Source organism: Aythya ferina, assembly GCF_964211825.1.
Source record: "Aythya ferina genome assembly, chromosome: 33".
NCBI classification, from domain to species: domain Eukaryota; kingdom Metazoa; phylum Chordata; class Aves; order Anseriformes; family Anatidae; genus Aythya; species Aythya ferina.
The window spans coordinates 1,062,870-1,081,591 of NC_140330.1; the positions used below are offsets into that span (position 1 = coordinate 1,062,870).

At 69.2% G+C, this 18,722-nt stretch overlaps 1 protein-coding gene across 3 annotated transcripts; it reads left to right on the top strand.

The window, feature by feature from the left end:
- The first annotated feature begins 699 nt into the window (after positions 1–699).
- COL5A3 (collagen type V alpha 3 chain) lies at positions 700–18,503 on the top strand. 3 transcript variants are annotated; one of them, XM_084501672.1, is made up of 67 exons: positions 700–804; positions 2,244–2,411; positions 2,515–2,728; positions 2,801–2,963; positions 3,416–3,538; positions 3,636–3,791; positions 4,540–4,653; positions 4,734–4,895; positions 5,050–5,097; positions 5,218–5,259; positions 5,339–5,401; positions 5,583–5,657; positions 5,727–5,810; positions 5,891–5,947; positions 6,064–6,117; positions 6,201–6,254; positions 6,395–6,448; positions 6,528–6,581; positions 6,657–6,710; positions 6,797–6,841; positions 7,014–7,067; positions 7,181–7,225; positions 7,347–7,400; positions 7,478–7,522; positions 7,598–7,651; positions 7,765–7,809; positions 7,898–7,951; positions 8,073–8,117; positions 8,345–8,398; positions 8,578–8,685; positions 8,778–8,831; positions 8,918–8,971; positions 9,097–9,141; positions 10,158–10,211; positions 10,293–10,337; positions 10,504–10,557; positions 10,653–10,706; positions 10,815–10,868; positions 10,971–11,078; positions 11,207–11,296; positions 11,391–11,444; positions 11,589–11,696; positions 11,809–11,916; positions 12,244–12,297; positions 12,443–12,496; positions 12,672–12,779; positions 12,894–12,947; positions 13,076–13,129; positions 13,216–13,269; positions 13,394–13,447; positions 13,572–13,679; positions 13,811–13,864; positions 14,051–14,104; positions 14,237–14,290; positions 14,395–14,448; positions 14,561–14,668; positions 15,597–15,650; positions 15,738–15,791; positions 15,887–15,994; positions 16,109–16,162; positions 16,383–16,418; positions 16,553–16,606; positions 16,701–16,944; positions 17,053–17,165; positions 17,311–17,379; positions 17,503–17,739; positions 17,836–18,503. In XM_084501672.1, exons 1-67 carry the CDS (start codon positions 738–740, stop codon positions 17,980–17,982), a joined length of 5,325 nt encoding a protein of 1,774 aa, XP_084357798.1. In that variant the 5' UTR covers positions 700–737; the 3' UTR covers positions 17,983–18,503. The 3 variants fall into 3 exon arrangements, with proteins under 3 accessions (XP_084357798.1, XP_084357799.1, XP_084357800.1); XM_084501673.1 differs by having other exon boundaries at positions 3,636–3,782; XM_084501674.1 differs by lacking the exon at positions 8,073–8,117.
- Positions 18,504–18,722: the final 219 nt, after the last annotated feature.

Below are 18,722 nucleotides of genomic sequence, written 5' to 3' on the forward strand. Positions count from 1 at the left end.
CATGGGGTCAGAGTAGGATGAGGGGCTCAGCACCCCCAAACCTGCCTGGGGGGGGGGATCTTGTACCCCCAAATATGCCCATGGGGGGGTCCTGCACCCCCAAATCTGCCCGGGAGGGGGCAGTGCACATCCAAACCTCCCCATTTGGGGTTTTGTGTGCCCCCAAACCTGCTTGTGGGGCTGAGAGTGGGGTGGGGGACAAGTGCCTCTAAACCTACCTGTGTGGGGGGGTCTTGTACCCCTAAATCTGCCCCGGGGGGGTTCCTGCACCCCGAAACCTACTCATGGGGGGGCACTTCTGCACCCCCAAACTTCCTCATTTGGGGTTTTGTGTGCCCCCAAACCTGCTTGTGGGGCTGGAAGTGGGGTGGGGGTCATACTCCTCTAAACCTACCTGGGGGGGGGGGTCTTGTACCCCCAAATCCACCCCGGGGGGGGGCAGTGCACCCCAAAACCTCCCCATGGGGGGGCACTTCTGCACCCCCAAACCTCCTCATATGGGATTTTGCGTCTCTCCCCCCCAGCCCCTCTTTTTGGGGGCCGTGTTCCCGAACCGGGGGGGGGGGGTTAAATTAACCGGGGGGGGTGGGGGGGCTCCGCCCGGGGGGCTGGGCCGGGCTGGAGGCGGGGGCTTTGGGCGGGCCGGGGCTTCCCCCCCCCCCCCCCCCCCCCCTCCCGCCCCGCTGGGCTCAGCACGGCGGCGGCAGGGCCGAGCTGTGCGCTCCGGTACCGGGGGCATGGAGCCCCCCCCGCGCCCCGCCGCCCTCCTCGCCCTCCTCGCCCTGCTGCCAGCAGCCACCGCAGGTACCCCACGGGGCGGGGGGGGGTATTTTGGGGGGGGGGTTCCCCTCGCCCACGCGTGTCCCGTGCTGCGCACCCCCCTGCCGTGGGCACGCGTGGGGGTCCCCTCTTGGGGTCTGGGGGGGGGCTCGGTGACTTCAGCACCACGGACAGGGGTGGGGAGGGGGGGAGGTGTCCCCCCCCACCCCCCCCCACCCCCCCCTACCCCGGGGGGGGGGCAGGCAAGCACCCATTTTTGGGGGGCACCCGCCCGGAGGTGGCTGCGGGGGTCCCCCTGGGCTGGGAGAGGGAGCGGTGAGGGTGGGGGGGTCACCGCGTGGGGGTCGTGCCCCCAGGGTTAAGGGTGCCCCCCCCCCACCCAATTAAGGGGTGCCCCCCACCCTGGTTAAGGGCCCCCCCGTGCAGCCCAAGGGCTTGGTGTCCCCAAAGGCACCCGTGTCCCCTCCACGGTGCGTGGCTTGGAGCAGGTGGGACACGAAGCTGGGTCACTCGGGGGGGCTGTCGGGGTGGGGGGGGGCATTTTGGTGGCAATAACGGGGATTCACCTTCAGCATTCCCACGCCCCCACCCCAAAACACCTAGGCCAGGCATTTCTGGGTCTGGGGCCACCCACGACCGCTGTGCCGGGAAAGGGGTGGGTGGTGGTGGTGGTGGTTTTTGGGGGGGGTCCTGGCTTGCTGGGGGGGGGTCCCGGCACGCCACGAGCCCTCCCCGGGGAGCACGAGCAGGAAACCAGCCCCATGTGCCGGGGTCAGGAGGGCCTGAGATTCGGCACGGCCGCCGCGGGGTCAGCCCGTTCCCAGCCCCGGCCGTGTCCCCGCTGTCACTTAGGGTGCCCCAGATGGGGGGGGGGCACAGCGTGGGGAGCCCCAGGAGGAATTTTTCCCCCCCCCCACTCAACCTCCTGCACCCGCTTCCCCCTCCCCAGCTTGCCCGGACAGGCTCCTCCGTGCATCTGCCGCCCCGGGGCGGGGGGCCCGGTGCTGTCTGATGTGGCTGCATTCACCCCCTCCCACCCCAAATCCTATGTCCCCCCCCCGTCCCCACACACCTGGCCGTGCCGGGATTAACCCTCAGCACGCCCTAAACCCTGCGGGATCCCCTCGTCGCCCAGCCAAACGGGGCGCTCAGGGGGAGCGCGTGCGCGCGTGGGGGGGGGGGTAAAAGGGTAAAAAAAAAAAAGGGGGGGGGGGTCTCCAGCCCCTTGGGGTGCTCCCGTGCCGCGGGGGCGGAGGAATGCGCCGGAGGAATCTGGCGGCCGCGGACCGGACCTTGGGCCCACACAGCTGCCTGGCACCGGCCCCGTTTTGGCAGGACGCAGGCAGGGGGATGGGGACGCGGGGCGAAAATCACCGCCGAGGGTGATTCGGGGCTTTTCGGGTTGGGGGGGGTCCTAATAACCCTCCGGGGGGGGTGGGGGGGGGTCTCTTCTCGCCCCGCAGCCGTGCCCGTGGACGTGCTGCACACTCTGGGCATGAAGGACGGCCGGGACGGCGTCGCCGTCACCGCCGGGATCTGCACCCAGCGCCCCGGCACCGAGGACCCCGATTTGGCTTTCCGCGTGGACAACCGCACGCAGCTCAGCGCGCCCACCCGCCAGCTCTTCCCCGGTACCCCCCCCTCCCACCACCACCCTTTTTCTTTTTTTGGGGGGGACCGCGAGCATCCCTAGGGCTCGGGTTGAAGGCCCCCCCGGTTCCACCCCTGCTGCAGATTCCTCCTTCCCCGAGGATTTCTCCATCCTGGCCACGGTGCGTGCCCGGCGCGGCGGCCAAGCTTTCCTGCTCTCCATCTACGACGAGCGCGGGGTGCAGCAGCTGGGGCTGGAGGTCGGGCGCTCGCCCGTTTTCCTCTACGAGGACCAGGACGGGCACCCGGCCCCCGAGCGCTACCCCGTCTTCCGCAAGGTGAACCTGGCCGACGGCAGGTGAGCGTCAGAGCCACGGGGGGGAGGCCGGATTCTGCTCCTTTTCGCCCCAAACCAGCCCCGTCTCCGCAGGTGGCACCGCGTGGCGCTGGCCGTGGAGGGCACCAACGTGTCCCTGCTGGTGGACTGCCACCTCCTCGCCACGCTGCCGCTGGAGCGAGGACCCCGGCCCGTCGTCAGCACCGAGGGGGTGACGGTTTTCGGGGCGCGCCTGCTGGATGAGGAGGTGTTCGAGGTGAGGGTCCCCCCCACACACACCCCAAAAATCCCCGTGCCGTCGTCCCGGCTGTCACAGGAAAATGGGGTGACGCCTTGGGGGTCGCTCCCGCTGGGGGCTGCTCCCTGTCCCCGTTCCCCTCCTCTCATTCCCTCCCGCTGCAAATGTCAGGGGCCACGGGCAAAGAGGACGCTTTGAGGCAGCGAGGCGATGGAGCTGCTGTCCCCCCCCCGCTTATTTTTCCCCCCAGGGAGCAGACAAGGCTGCCTTTGTCCGCTCGCCCCCCCCCTGTGCCTGCAAGCCAGGGCCGAGGGGGTGTCCGTGCTGGCTGTCCCGAGCTGTGCAGGGACAGGGCACGCATCCGGGGCGTCTTGGGAGGGGGAATTAAAAAAAAAACAACAAAAAAAAAGAACAATTTCCCCCCCACCACCCTGCTGCCACCCCCTTCGCCCTCTCCTTCTTCGCCGCAGGGTGACATCCAGCAGCTGCTGATCGTGCCGGACCCTGCGGCCGCCCACTCCTACTGCCAGCTCTACATGCCAGCCTGCCACCAGCCCCTGCTCTACCCGCTCCTGGCCCCCTTCCCGGAGGAGGTGGGCACCCGACCAAGCTCGGGGGGGGACCCTCGGGTGCTCCCCTCCTGCCGACACCCCCCGATGCCCACGTTTTTCTCTGCGTTGCCCCTTGCAGAGCGGCCCGGAGCCCAGTGCCGCCCCGCGTAGGAAGGGCAAGAAGGGCAAGGGGAAAGGCAAGCGCAAGGGCAAGGGCAAGAAGAGGAGGAACAAGGAGCTGCAGGAGCAGCACGAGGCCCCCGAGCCCTCCGCCGTGGCCAGCCAGGTAGTGAGGGTGAGCAGCCGAGCCCCGAATCTGGTTTAAATACGGAGCGGTGTGAGTGGCCCGAGGGACCCGGATGCGTCTCCGAGCTGGCAGTGCCTCGGCACGGTGCTTTGCCTCCAGAGCAGCTTCCCCGCCTCGTCTTTGTGCAATTTGGGGCAAAACGGGCCGGCTCCGGCAGCGCTGGCCCCGGCGGAGCCAGACCTTTGGGTCTGTTGGATGCGATTTTGGCAGGGCGCTGGCCGTGCCGGCTCCTCCCCGCGCCTGCAGGGACGCCGGTGCCGATTGCACCTGGGGCTGAGCCGTCCCCACGGCTCCTGGCCTGGTCCCAGGACCCGCTGGGGGTCCCCTGGGGGCAGCCCCCTCTTCGCCTTCGTCCTCCCTTGGCTCTGGAAGTGGGTCGGGGCTGCAGCTGGAGGCCGGAGGCTGGCCAAGGGCCGCGGTCCCTCCTGCCGATGACTCAGCCTTGGCCGGGTGGGAGAGCCCCGGCGAGGGGTGGCCGAGCTCCAGGTGCTGCTCGGAGCCAGGGGCTGCACGGCCCCGATGTGCAAGGGAACGGCAGCCCCGGCTGCCCAGCCCTGCCTCGCCCTCCCCAAACCCAAGAGACCAACGGCTCCGGCGTCCCGAAGCTGGGCTGCGGCTTTGGGGACACCCCAAAATCGCGGTGTCGCTGCGGGACCCCGTGAGGGTCGCGGGCCAGTGCCTCCCTTTGCTGTAGTGCTGAGATCCTCACCCCGTGCCCTTTCACGCATCACCCAAGGGCATCACACCCACCCCGACGCCGCCGTCCTCGGAGGACAGCTCCTCGCCACCGGTCACCTCCAGCCTGGCCACCACCGTGAGCGTCGCCCTGAACCTCACCGAGCCCTTCGAGGTACCGCCGGGGCCGGGAGCAGCAGCGGGCAGGGGATCCCCAAAATCTGCGCATCCCCAGCATCAAACCCTGTCCCTCAGGACGCTGGCGAGGAGCTCGTGCTGGAATCCGGGGAGGACGGAGCCGCTGGGGTTGCCAGCGGGGAGCCACCGGGCTACGAGGACTACTACGACGGGGACCCCGCGAGCCCGGAGCGCTTCGGCCCCGCCGAGCGGGAGGAGACGGTGATCCGGGCTCCCCAGGTAACGCTGGGGACGAGGACCGGGACCCCCTCCAGGCACGGCCGGACGAGCTGGGGCCACGGTATGGGGTCCGGGGGTCCTGCAGGCGGTTCGGAGCTCAGCCCCGAGCTCGTGGCCGCGGTCCCTGACCCCGGCGCCGCGCTGCGTCCCGCAGGAACCCAGCCTGAAAGGGGACAAGGGCGAGCCGGCCGTCGTGGAACCGGTGAGCAGGGGGGCGCACGGCCCCCCGGGGACACTTAGAGCCCTCTTGTGGGTCACCTGTGGGTGGTGGCTTGCAGGACGGGGCGCAGGGACGCGCCGTGCTCACTCCTTTCTCTTTTAGGGTCGGCGATTCGAGGGGCCGCCGGGACCCCCGGGCCCTGCGGTAAGGAGCAGGGGGGGGTGCTGCTGCGGGGAGGGCTTGCAGAAGCCCAAGCATTAACGCTCCTCCGTGTCCTCCGCAGGGGGAAACGGGACCTTTGGGACCACCGGGGCTCCCAGGGCTGCCCGGGGACCCCGGAGAGCAGGTATGGAGCAGACGGGGAGGGAGAGCTGCCCCGCAACGGGGCCGGCTGTGGGGCCGCAGGCGTTTCGGCTGCGTGCCGGGGCGTGCGGGGCGATGGAGCTGCAGGCCCTGACCTGACAGCTCGGCTTCTGCTGGCGTGACGGTGACGAGCACCCCCCCATTCCCCCTCCCCAAAAAAAAAGGGCCCCGCGGGACGGCCGGGGCTGCCAGGAGCCGATGGGATCCGCGGCCCCGCCGGGACCATGATCATGCTGCCGGTAGGTGCTGGGATGTGAGGCTGGGGGGGCTGCTGGCTCCCCCCTGCCCTCACCCCGCTCCTCTCCCAGTTCCAGTTTGGGGGGGACTCCCTCAAGGGCCCCACCGTCTCCTTCCAAGAAGCCCAAGCCCAGGCGATCCTGCAGCAGGCGAAGGTCAGGACCCCCCCCGCGCCCACCCCCGCGGCTCAACCTCCCCCCTCCCGTCTCACCCCTCTCCTCCTTTCCCTCCCCAGCTTGCCATGAAGGGCCCCCCCGGCCCCATGGGGCTCACCGGCCGCCCGGGTCCCCTGGTGAGTGCTGCTGGCGTGGGGGCTGCTGCGGGACCCCCTTGGGGTGCCCACCTCACACTGGGGTCTTTGGGCACCCCCCCGTGGCGGGGGCTCCACGCTCTCCGTTTTTTTTTTAGGGTCTGCCAGGACACCCGGGCCTGAAAGGGGACGCAGGGGACATGGGGCCGCGGGTGAGTCTCGTAAGGTTGGGGGGGGGGGGGGGGGCTGTTGGAAGCCTTCCTCTCCTCTCACTCCTCTTCCTCTTCTCCATCAGGGTCCCCGGGGACTGCAGGGACCCCCGGGACCACCGGGGAAGCTGGGCAGACGGGTAAGCGCTGTGGGTTTTAATTGCAGCCCCCCCCCCCCAAAACGCCTTACCCTGCTGCCACACGCCCCCAAACTTGCCCCCTCACCCCTGGGGGGGGGGGGCACGGAGCTTTTTGCCCCTTCCTCACCCCCTTCTCGCAGGGTCGCGCTGGAGCAGACGGTGCCAGGGGACTCCCGGGGGACACCGGACCCAAGGTGCTTGGGGTGCCAGGACGCCCACAGCCCCCTTTTTTTTTTTGGGGAGGGGGCCGTGGGCTCATCTTGTGCCCCGCAGGGTGACCGGGGCTTCGATGGTTTGCCAGGGCTGCCGGGGGAGAAAGGCCACAGGGTAAGTGCCACCGCGCCGCGTCCCCTCCTGCCGCCACCCGTCCCGGTGTCCCCTCACCTCCTCTCCGTCCCGTAGGGTGACGTGGGGAAGCCAGGACCCGCGGGCACCCCCGGGGAGAAAGGAGCCAGGGTGAGGATCCTGGGGGGGGGCTGGGGAAGGATCAGGCCCTGGTGGAGCGGGCAGGACACGCTCAGCTCCTCTCCGTCCCCCCCCAGGGCTCCGACGGCTTGCCGGGACCGCGGGGACAACCGGGGGAACCCGTGAGTATCCGTGGGGGGGGGCTGGCCTCGGTTGTCCCCCAGCCCCAGGAGGTTTTGGGGGGCACGAAGAACCAGGACAGCCACGTTTGGGGGGTTTTGGCCCCCCCGCAGCTTTTTGGAGGGGAGATTCGGGCTCTGGCCCCCTGCTAACGCCTCCGTTCCTTGGCCCTAGGGCATGCGGGGGCTCATCGGCTCCCGGGGTTCCCCCGGCCCCCCGGGACCACCGGTAAGGGGCAGCGTCCGTCTGTCCGTCCCCGTCTGTCCGTCCGGGCTTTTTCTGCAGGGCGTCGCTTTGGGGTGCAGCGCCCTGAGGCTCCCTCCTTCCCCCCCCCCCCGCAGGGTGCCAGCGGCATCGACGGCGCGCCGGGACCCAAGGGCAACGTGGTGGGTGCCCTGCTGGGAGCCCCCACCCCAAATTAACCCCAAGGGTGGGGAGGCACGGGAGGGTGCCCGCAGGGTTTTTTTTTGGGGCCGTGCTGATGGATTTCCTCTGCCCCCCACCCAGGGAATCCAAGGGGAGCCGGGCCCCCCGGGCCAGCAAGGAAACCCCGGTCCGCAGGTAAGGGATGGGGGGGCCAAGGGGGTGTCCCCACGGGGCTGGGGGTCCCTTCTCAGCACCCCACTGTTTTCTCACAGGGTCTGCCCGGCCCCCAGGGCCCCGTTGGGCTGCCGGGGGACAAGGTGAGTCTGGAGCTGGCACGGACGAGGGGGTGGTCCCACCGTGTCCCCCCCCCCTCACATCCTCCTCTCGCCCAGGGCCCTCCGGGGAAGCCGGGAATCCAAGGGGTGGCTGGGGCCGACGGGCCCCCGGTGAGTAGCGGCGAGGGGATTTGGGGTCGGGCTGATCCCCGGCACCGCGGGGACAACGGGGACACCGCTGTCACCTCCCCATCTTGGGGCTCAGTTTTGGGGTGTCCCTGCAGGGTCACCCTGGCCGAGAAGGGCCGGCCGGAGAAAAGGGCCTCCAGGTAAGGGGACGGGTCCCAACCCCGTGTCCCAGGCACGGCTGTGGGGTCTCCCCTGTGGGTTTCTTGCTGATGTTCAGCCTGTCCCCAGGGTCCCATGGGTGCCCCGGGTCCCGTCGGCTATCCGGGACCCCGTGGGGTGAAGGTAAGCTCAGCTCCCCCCCACCCCACGCGCTGCGTGGCCCTGCTAAGGGACGAGGTGGGGGGCCCAGGGGGGTGTCCCCCGGGGTTGGGGTCCTCCCTCGGCCCCCTTTTTGTCTCTGCAGGGAGCTTTTGGGGTGCGGGGCCTGAAGGGCAGCAAAGGGGAGAAGGTAAGGGGTGGGGTGGCGAGGGGGTCAGCGGGGTGGGGGGGTCTTGGTCCCGTGGTAGCCCCAGGTTTTGGGGGGCACTCGCCCCTGCCCTGGGGTAGCCTTGGGGTTGGGGGGGTGAGGGCTGCGGCTGGAGACAGCTCTGCATTGGGATTTGGGGCTCGGCCCCACGCTGCGACCCCATCCGCACGGCCCCATCCCCTTAAAACCTGCTGCCCCCCCCCCCTCAGGGTGAAGATGGATTCCCTGGCTTCAAGGGCGACATGGGTCCCAAGGGTGACAGGGTAAGCGGGGTGCTGGGGTCCGGGGGGGGGCTCCTCCCCACAGGGCTGCAGGATTTGGGATCATACGGAGTGGGATGGAGCTGGAGGGGGAGATAATTTGGGGAGGGGGAGATATTTTGGGGAGGGGGAGCTGGGGACCAGCTGGCAGCGTGCTCCCTGCACCTTTGCCTTGCCTTTAGGGTGACCAAGGCTCGTTGGGACCCCGTGGCGAGGACGGCCCCGAGGGGCTGAAGGGGCAAACGGGTCCCATGGGGGAGCCGGGTGCCGCTGGCCCCGCGGGGGAGAAGGTGAGAACTGTCCCCATGTCCCCATGTCCCCATCCCCGTGTCCCCATGTCCCCCCCGTAGCCCACACCTCAACCCTGCTCTCTCCTTTATAGGGCAAACTGGGGGTGCCGGGCCTCCCAGGCTACCCCGGCCGCCAGGGCCCTAAGGTGAGCAAAGGGGGGGTGGCATTTGGGGTGTCCCCAAGGTGTCCCCAAGGTGTCCCCGGGTTGTGACCCGTGCTCTCTGCCCTCAGGGATCCGCTGGCTTCCCGGGTCCTGTGGGGCTGGCGGGAGAGAAAGGGAAGAGGGTGAGTGCCCTACAGCACGCCACAGCACCCCATTGGGACGTTCCCCATCCCCCACGTCCTTCTGGGGTGGGGGGGACACCCCCCGTGTGCTGCTGTCCCCCCCCCCACCTCGTCTCTCCCCACAGGGCAAGGCTGGCCAGGCCGGGCAGACGGGACAGCGAGGGCCCCCGGTGAGCGGCCGTGGCCCCCACCCCGAGCTGGGGGTGATGGGGGGCACCCCTGGGTGCTGTTGATGGGGGGCACCCCTGGGTGCCGTCGGGAAGCCTGCTGGGGGTGGTTGTACCCCACAGGGACCATAAGGAGGCTGGTTGTACCCCACAGGGACCATTATGGGGTCAGTTATATCCCACAGGGACCATTGTGGGGTCGGTTATACCCCACAGTGACCACCATGGGGCTGGTTTTACCCCACAGAGACCATTGTGGGGTCGTTTTTATCCCACAGTGACCATTATGGGGTCGGTTATACCCCACAGAGACCATCATGGGGTCGGTTTTATCCCACAGTGACCACCATGGGGCTGGTTTTACCCCACAGAGACCATTATGGGGCCGGTTGTACCCCACAATGACCATAGTGAGGCTGGTTATATCCCACAGTGACCATTGTGGGGTCGTTTTTATCCCACAGTGACCATCATGAGGTCGGTTTTATCCCACAGTGACCACCATGGGGCTGGTTATACCCCGCAGTGACCATTATGGGGTCGTTTTTATCCCACAGGGACCATTATGGGGTCAGTTTTACCCCACAGTGACCATTGTGGGGTCGGTTTTATCCCACAGTGACCACCATGGGGCCGGTTGTACCCCACAACAACCATCACGGGGCCGGCTGTACCCCACAGCCACCACCCCGGGACCGATTTTACCCTACAGCAGCCATCCTCAAGGGCAATTCAACCCCGTTGCGACCATCCCAAAGCCATTTATGGCCCACGGCACCCATCCTGGGGCCATCTTTGGGTCCTGCCCTACCCCACAACCCCATGCCCTGCATCCCACCCACATCCCATGGCATTTAGGATCGGGGGGGGGGGCTCTCATTTCCCACAGCAGCCAGCCCCAAACTTCCATCTGCGTCCTACAGGAGCTGCTTTGGGGACAGCCGTGTGTCACCCCCCTCTTGTCCCCTGTCCCCCTCCCAACCCCACAACTCCTCACCCTGCTCTTTGCCCCCCCACAGGGCCTGCCGGGGGAGCGAGGGCTGCCCGGCCCTACAGGGAAACCCGGCCCAAAGGTTGGTAGGAGCTTGGTTTTGGGGTCCTCCTTGTCCCCACTGTCCCCCCCCCTCGCTGCCACCCTCTTTCTGTCTCCCCAGGGAGATCCTGGCCACGATGGGGCCCCCGGCGTGGTGGGGGAGAAGGTAAAGACGCTGCACAGCCCCAGGGTGCTCCCCTAAAAAGCCACCCCAAAAAGGAACGGGGCCGAGCACGGGGGTAACGGGGTGCCAGGCTCGACGGGGGGGGGGGCACCAGAGCTTTTGGGGGAAGCTCCAGCGCCACCACCAAAATTTTTCCTTCTTCCCACAGGGCCCTCAAGGTCCGCAGGGTCCCCACGGCTTCCCGGGCACCAAAGGGCCCCCTGTAAGTTTTGGGGGGGGGGGGGCAGCGTGGGGAGAGGAATGGGGTTTTGGCGTGTCCCCCTGCCCTCCCCTCCACAACCCCCTGCTCCTACCTAGGGCCCCCCCGGGAAGGACGGCTTGCCGGGACACCCAGGGCAGCGTGGCGAGCCGGTGAGACCCCCCCCACCCCGAACCCCCGGCCCCCCCAGGGGACAGCAGGCGAAACCCAATTTTAACCATTTTTTTTTTTTTTCTTTTTTTTTCCTTTCTCCTCCGCAGGGATTTCACGGCAAAACCGGCCCCCCCGGCCCCACGGGGGTGGTGGGACCCCAGGTGAGGGGGAAAATCAGCAGAGCTCGGTGTGGAAGTGAGCTTGGATGGATGGAGAGACCCCCCCCCAAAAAAAAAAATGCTCACCCTGTTTTCTACCCGCAGGGAAAATTGGGCGAAACGGGGCCGGTGGGCGAGAGGGGGCACCCAGGCCCCCCCGGCCCCCCCGGGGAGCAGGGTCTGCCCGGAGCTGCTGGCCGAGAAGGAGCCAAGGTAGGAGCAGGGCTGGGGGGGCCGCACTCCCACCCCCTTTGTGAGCTCTGGGGGGGTCTCGGGGGCTCTCCCCGGGCTCTTTGGGGTCAGAGCAAAGCTCTCTGCTCCTCCTGTCCCCCCCCCCGCAGGGAGACCCCGGCCCGGCTGGTGCTGCAGGGAAGAGCGGCCCCCCCGGCATCCACGGCTTCCCCGGCGCACGGGGGGCACCCGGAGAGACGGTGAGTGCTGCGCCGGGGGGGGGGCACAACCCAAAACAGCCCCCCCGGGAGAGGGGGAGCGGGCTCCTTCCTAACCCCCCCTGCCCTCCCGTAGGGTCCTCCCGGCCTGAAGGGTGGCGAAGGGCCCCCCGGCCCCCCCGGCCCCACGGTGAGTACAAAGTTTTTGGGGTTTCCCTCGTGCGCAATTCGGGGAGCGGATTTGGGGAGGAGGAGGAGGAGGGTGACTGGGGGGGGGAGGAAGGCTGCTGAGCCTTTCTCTCCCCCTCCACCCCTGCCTCTCCTTTCTCCCCAGGGTTCCCCCGGCGAGCGAGGCCCCACGGGGGCCGCGGGAGGCATCGGTTTGCCCGGCCGGGGGGGTGCACAGGGCCCCCCCGGCCCCCTGGGCGAGAAGGGGTCCCCGGTAGGTGCCGCAGGGCGCAGGGGGGCGAGGCGGGGGGGTTTGGGGCAGCTCCGGGATGAGCTGGGGGGGCCCAACTGGCCTCTTCCTCATCCCTTCCTCTTCCTCCCCGTAGGGTGAGCGGGGTCCCATGGGGCCGGCCGGGCACGACGGGATCCAGGGCCCCCTGGGGCTGCCGGGACCCCCCGGCCCCCCCGGCCCCGCTGGAGAGGATGGAGACAAGGTGAGTCGTCACGGGAGGGGGGTGCAGCTCAGCCCCTCCAGCAGCATTTTTTTTAATTTTATTTTGATTTTTCCCACATTTTGCTGTTGATATCACCTGGGGGGGGGCTCGGGGATGCGTCCAGGGGTCTGGGGACCCCCCCCGATGGGTTTGTGGCTTCCCCAGGAGCGGGGGGGATTTTCCTTGGCCCTGCTTCCCCAGCCGTGCCAGCTTTCCCTGGCCTCCAGCGCTCCCGGCTCGCGTGTGGGTGACATGGGGGGGGGGGGACAGCAGTGGGGGGGGGACACACAGGAGTTTGTCACCTTGTCACCGTGTCCCTCTGGCCAGGGCGAGATGGGGCTTCCCGGACAGAAGGGCAGCAAAGGAGACAAGGGCGAGGCGGTGAGTGCCGAGGGGCTGCTCTGCCCCCAGAGGGGTCCCGGAGGGGCAGAGCAGCTCCAGGAACGGGGCAAGGTGGGGAGGAGCGAGGGGAGAAAGGTTTTGGGGCCCCCCCCCGAACCCCACGGGGGTGCTGCTGTCCCCGCAGGGCCCTCCGGGACCGCCAGGAATCCAGGGACCCATTGGGCACCCCGGCCCTGCGGTGAGTTTTTTTTTTTGGGGGGACCCTTCCCACCCCGTTTCTTCCCCCGATCCCACAACCGAGCGCTTGCCCGCGCCGCTTCCCATCTCGGCTCCATCCGCTGCCCCCCCCCGGACCCCCCACCCCCCCAAACTGGGGTCTGCGGGGGGCCTGACCCCGACCCCTCTCTTGGCAGGGAGCTGATGGGGAGCCGGGGCGCCGCGGGCAGCAGGGGATGTTTGGGCAGAAAGGAGACGAGGGATCGCGGGGTCACCCCGGCCTGAGCGGCCCCCCCGGCCTGCAAGTAAGGAGACCCCCAGCTGGGGGGGGGGGGGGGAGCCTGCTGGGTCGTTGGGGACACCACGGTTTGGGGACAAGGGACACGAGAGACCCCCAGCTAACCCCAGCTCCACCACAGGGCATGCCGGGCCCCCCGGGCGAAAAGGGCGAAAACGGCGACGTTGGCCCCATGGTGAGGACCCCCCCCCCCGGATTCGGACCCCCCTCCGAGTCCCTCACCCCCATCTCCAGCTCCCCACGCAGCCCCTGTGGCTCTTTGGGGTCTGACCCCGCTCTGTGCCCCCCCCCCCTCCCCGCCAGGGACCCCCCGGAGCGCCAGGACCCCGTGGGCCGCAGGGACCCAGCGGTGCCGAGGTGAGTGCAGCTCGTGGGGGGGGGGGCTCGGCTGGAATTTGGGGTGCCGACGGGTGTCCCCCCCCCCACAATCCTCTTGCTTTTAGGGTCCCCAGGGAATGCCGGGCGGCGTAGGACAGCCGGGGGCCGTGGGAGAAAAGGTAAGGATGTGGCTGGGTCTGGGGGGGGCGACGGGGGTCTCGAGGTCTGGGGGGAGCCAGGGGGTTGGGGGGGGGCCACGTGCACCTCCCTGTGCCCAGGGGGGTCTCTCTCCTCACTTTTTAGGGTGAGCCTGGTGAAGCTGGAGACCCCGGAGCCCCTGGAGAGCCTGGCCCCCCTGTGAGTATTGCAGAAAGGGGGGGTGTCCCTTTTGGGGGGGGGGGCAGAACCCGGCGAACGTTTTCCTGCCCAAAACGCCCCGAACCCCCCCCTCCCGCTCTGATCGCTCCCCCTCCCTCTACAGGGTGTGAAAGGAGACGTGGGGGAGAAGGGAGACGCGGGGCCGTCGGGGGCAGCCGGCCCCCCCGGCAAAAAAGGCCCCCCCGGAGAGGATGGAGCCAAAGGCAACCTGGTAAAGGGAGGAGCGAGACGCCCCCAGCTCCCCCCCCACCCCACAAGCACCGAACCCGTGCCCCTTCCCGCTGGCCCAAACTCTGGGGCTCCCTCCCAGCCCCCCCCCATTTCCCCCCCCCTTTTTTCCAGGGTCCCATCGGCTTCCCAGGGGATCCCGGCCCCCCCGGAGACCCCGGCCCACCGGTGAGTTTGCCCCCCACCCCCCCACACCGTGCCCCAATGTCACCCCATGTCCCCACCCCGGGCTTGGGGGGGGTGGGGGGGACACCGCGGTTCTCTCCTCCTCGAGGCACCCCAAAAACCTTGGGGAGGGGGCTCGGGGAGGGGGGGGGGGGCAGCACAAAAGCTCCCCCCTGCCCCGTGTCGCAGGGTCTGGATGGGGCTGTTGGAGAGAAGGGTGACAGCGGGGACCCCGGCCTGCCGGTGAGTGGGGCAGCAGGGGGGGGGCTTAAACCCCCCTCCCCAGGGGTCTTGCACATCCGTGCGCCCCCCCAGTCCCCGCTTTGGGGCCATTTTCACCCCAAAATCCCCCCCCCCTCCCCGGCTTTGTTTTAGGGTCCGCCGGGCGCATCAGGAGAACCGGGCCCCCCGGGCCCCCCCGGGCGGAGGGTGAGTAGGGGATGAGCAGGAGGATTTTGGGGGGGGGGGCACAGCACAGTGGGGCTGCAAATGGGGCCAGCCACAGCTCCTGGTGCCCCCCCCCCTTTTTTCAGGGACCCGTGGGACCCGTGGGGCGCGAGGGCCGTCAGGGCGAGAAGGGTGCCAAGGTAGGTGGCCCCCCCCGACCCCCCCCAAAACTCACTGCCCCCGCCAGCCCAGGGCAGGACGCGGTGTGGGGCCAGCCTCAGCTCCCCGTGTCCCCCCCCCCCGTGTCCCCAGGGGCAGCCTGGCACCGAGGGGCCACCCGGGAAGATGGGACCCGTGGGGGCGCAGGGACCCCCGGGGAGACCGGGCTCCGAAGGGCTGCGGGGGATCCCCGGCCCCGCGGTGAGTGCTGGGGACGGGGACAGCGGGGAGGGGGACATTGGGATGGGGACAGTGGGGACAGTGGGGGTGAGCTACAGGGATGGGGGCAGCTGGGATGGGGACAGTGGGGACGGGGACAGTGGGGACGGGGACATTGGGATGGGGAGAGTAGGGATGGGGACAGTGGGGACAGTGGGGATGAGCTATAGGGATGGGGGCAGCAGGGACGGGGACAACGGGGATGGGGACATTGGGATGGGGACAGTGGGGACAGGGGCATCGGGGTAGGGGACATTGGGATGGGGACAGTGGGGGTGAGCTACAGGGATGGGGACAGTGGGGATGGGAACATTGGGATGGGGACATTGGGATGGGGACAGTGGGGACATTGGGGATGAGCTACAGGGATGGGGACAGCGGGGACAGGGCAATCAGGGATGGGGTATGGGGATGGGGACAGTAGGGATGGGACAATGGGGATGGGGACAGTGGGGACATTGGGAATGAGCTACAGGGTTGGGGACAGGGGCATTGGGATGGGGACAGTGGGGACAGGGGAATCGGGGATGGGATATGGGGACGGGGACAGTGGGGATGGGGACAGCAGGGCCAGGAGCATTGCAATGGGATATGGGGATGGGGACAATGGGGATAGGGACAGTTGGGGACATTGGGGATGAGCTACAGGGATGGGGACAACAGGGATGGGGACAGCGGGGACAGGGGCATTGGAGATGGGCGACAAGGATGGGGACAGCGGGGATGGGGTCAGCAGGGACAGGGGCATCGGGGGCAGTGGGGACATTCCCATGCGGCCCCAAAACCATGGCTTGGAGACGTCCCCTCGGCCCCCACCGCTGCAACTGGAGGCGACGGCAGCTCGGAGGGGCATTTTTTGGGGGCGGGGGGCTCACCCCCGTGCCCCTCTCCCACCCCAAATCTCTTCCAGGGCGAACAAGGCCTCTTGGGGGCACCGGGACAAACGGGACCACCGGGCCCCCTGGTAAGGCAGGGCCATCCCGTAGCCATCCCGGCCGGGCGCAGCGCGGGCACCGTGACCCCCCCCCCCCCCCCACTTTGCCTCTTTTAGGGTCCCGTGGGATTGCCCGGCCTCAAAGGAGACCCCGGCCACAAGGGAGAGAAGGTGGGACGGGTTTTTTTTTGTTTTTTTTTGGGGGGAGGGGGCTGGGGGGCTGCTCCTTGGGGAGGTGGCTGCCTCACCGTCCCTTTTGTCCCCAGGGCCACGCCGGTTTGATTGGGCTCATCGGACCGCCGGGGGAGATGGGGGAGAAGGGAGACCAGGGGCTCCCGGGCATCCAGGGCCCCCCAGGACCCAAAGGAGACCCCGTGAGTGTTTGGGGTCTCCCCCGAGCTTCAGGGGGAGCTGCGCAGCTCGTGGGGGGGGGGGGGGAGACGAGGCACAGGTAGGGCGAGCACGGGGCTGATGCTGACTCCCCGCAGGGTTTGGCCGGCCCCATCGGCCCCACCGGCCCCCCCGGCCCCCCCGGGTTGTCGGTGAGTATTTGCCTGCACTTTTGGGGGTGCTCCAAGCCTCCTCCTGAGCCTCCTGCGCCTCTCCTGCCTGCCTTTAACTCCCCTAAAGGACCTGGGGGCTTTGTCCCCAGGATGGGAAAGGGGCAGGGGGGGGCACGAGCCCCGTGGGGGGGTCAGGGGCAGCTGCACGCCCAGGGTTGCTCCCAGCCCCCGCCGCTCCCCTCTTTTCTCTTCCCCGCAGGGTCCCTTGGGCCAGAAGGGCTCCAAAGGCTCCCCGGTGAGTGCTGGGGAGGGACGGGGATGGGGACAGGGTGGGGGCTCCCATCGTGTGCTCCCATGGGACCCCCCCCCCACTCCCCAAAGCTGGGTGGCAGCAGGGGGCGAGCACCGCGTGGCCGAATCCTTTTGCAGGGCGCTCTGGGTCCCCGAGGTGACACCGGGCCCCCAGGCCCCCCAGGACCACCGGTAAGGGACGTTTTGGACGCAGGGACAACGGGGGGGCTCTGCTCTTGAGCCCCCCCTCATCCCGCTCTCACCCCTTTTTCCCTGCCCTCCCCAGGGCCGCCCGGCTGAGCTGCTCGAGCCGCTGCCCTCGAGCCGGAGCGGGAGGCACCGGCGGGCAGCCCAGGGGGCTCGGGGCGAGCGGGGACCCCCCCAGGACTACGAGGGGCTGGAGGAGGTGTACGCCTCGCTCAGCTCCCTGCGCACCGAGGTCGAGCAGCTGCGGCGACCCCTGGGCACCCCCGAGAGCCCCGCGCGCGTCTGCAAGGAGCTGCAGCTCTGCCACCCCCACCTGCAGGACGGTGAGGGCTCGGGAGGGCGGGGGGGGGGGGGGTGACAAAAGCGGGGTGCTGGACCGGCCCCGTCCGTCTGTCTGTCCGTCCGTCTGTCCTTCTTGCCCTCCTCCCCAGGCGAGTACTGGATCGACCCCAACCAGGGCTGCTCCCGCGACGCCTTCAGGGTTTTCTGCAACTTCACGGCCGGCGGCGAGACCTGCCTCTTCCCCGAGAAGAAATTCGAGGCCGTGAGTTCGAGAGGGGAGGATGGGGGGGGGGTCCAAAAATCCTCTCCGCCAGCTGGGAAAGCGGAGGGGGGGCGTTTCGGGGCTCGCTTTTCCCCGAGGGGCCGCGGGTTCGAGGTTTTGCCTCCTCTGTCACCCGCCCCCCCAGGTCCGTCTCGCTGCCTGGAACAGGGAGAAGCCGGGGACGTGGTACAGCACCTTCAGGAGGGGCAAGAAGGTAGGAGCCACGGGCACGAGGCTCCTCGAGGGAGGGCGCACGGTCCCCCCCGCGGGGGACCTCAACCCCGCGGGGGTCCTCAACCCCGCGCCGTGTCCCCCCCCCCCACCCCCATCCCCGCAGTTCTCCTACGTGGACGCGGACGGGAACCCGGTGGCCGTGCCCCAGCTCACCTTCCTGCGCCTCCTGAGCTCCAGCGCCCGCCAGAATTTCACCCTGACGTGCCAGCACGCCGCCGCCTGGTACGACGCCCGCGCCGCCTCCTTCGCCCGCGCCCTGCGCTTCCGCGGGGCCAACGACGAGGAGCTGGGCCACGACCACCCGGCCGCCCCCATCCGTGCCCTCCACGACGGCTGCCAGGTGAGGCTCCTGAGGCCCCGCAGCACCCCGTTTGCTGGTTTTTCTTTTTTTTTTGGGGGGGTTTCCCAGCCCCTCGACCCGCTCCCGTCCCCGCAGGAACGCCGTGGCCAGGAGCGGACGGTGCTGGAGGTGTCCTCGTCCCGCGTCGAGCGGCTGCCGCTGATGGACGTGGCCGTGGCCGATTTCGGAGAGGCCAACCAGAAATTCGGCTTCGAGCTGGGCCCCGTCTGCTTCGTGGGCTGAGCCCGGCCCCCGGACACGGGCGGGCGGGGGTCTCCGTGCCCCCCCCCCGCCACCCCCTGCGCCAGGGACAGTGCCCCAGGCTCTGCTCTGGCATTCTCAGGACTCGGAGCCGCCGCAGCGCCGTCCCCTCCTGCCCTCGGGGGCCCCCCCTTATTTATACTGCCGGCTCCTCGAGGCGGGAGGGGGGCAAAGCTGGGGCAGGGCACCCCAGATGGTAGGGAGGGGGGGCCCGAGCCCCCTCCCCGTGGTGCTACAACGCTCCCTTAGTGAAGCACTGGACGTGCCCTCGGCACGGCGACACCGGCGCGCAGGGACCGGGGGGGCACCAGATCCGCGGCAACCCTCCCGGTGCCATCGCTGGGGATACGATTTTACCGTGGTCTCCTGCGTGGGGAGCCCCCTGCCCATTTTTTTATGTTTTTTTTTTGGGGGGGGTCTCCCCGTTTCACCGTGGGGCAGAGCTGGGGAAGCTCGGTGCCGGTCCCGGTGCCGTTACTGTACGATAAAGCGACTGTATGGAAGCTGGCTGCCCCCCCAAATCCTTCCCGATTTCCACGCAAAGGGGGCGGCTGGGGAGGAGGAGGGGGCCCCCCCACTTCGGGGGGGGGGGATTTACCTCGGGTATCCCTGAGGGGACGAGGTGGGGGGGTCGGGGAAGGCTTCGTGCGCCCCCCGGCGCCGCGGCGCAGCGCCCACCCGGTGTCCCGCTACCGCATCCCGGTGCCCCCGCGCACCCCGAG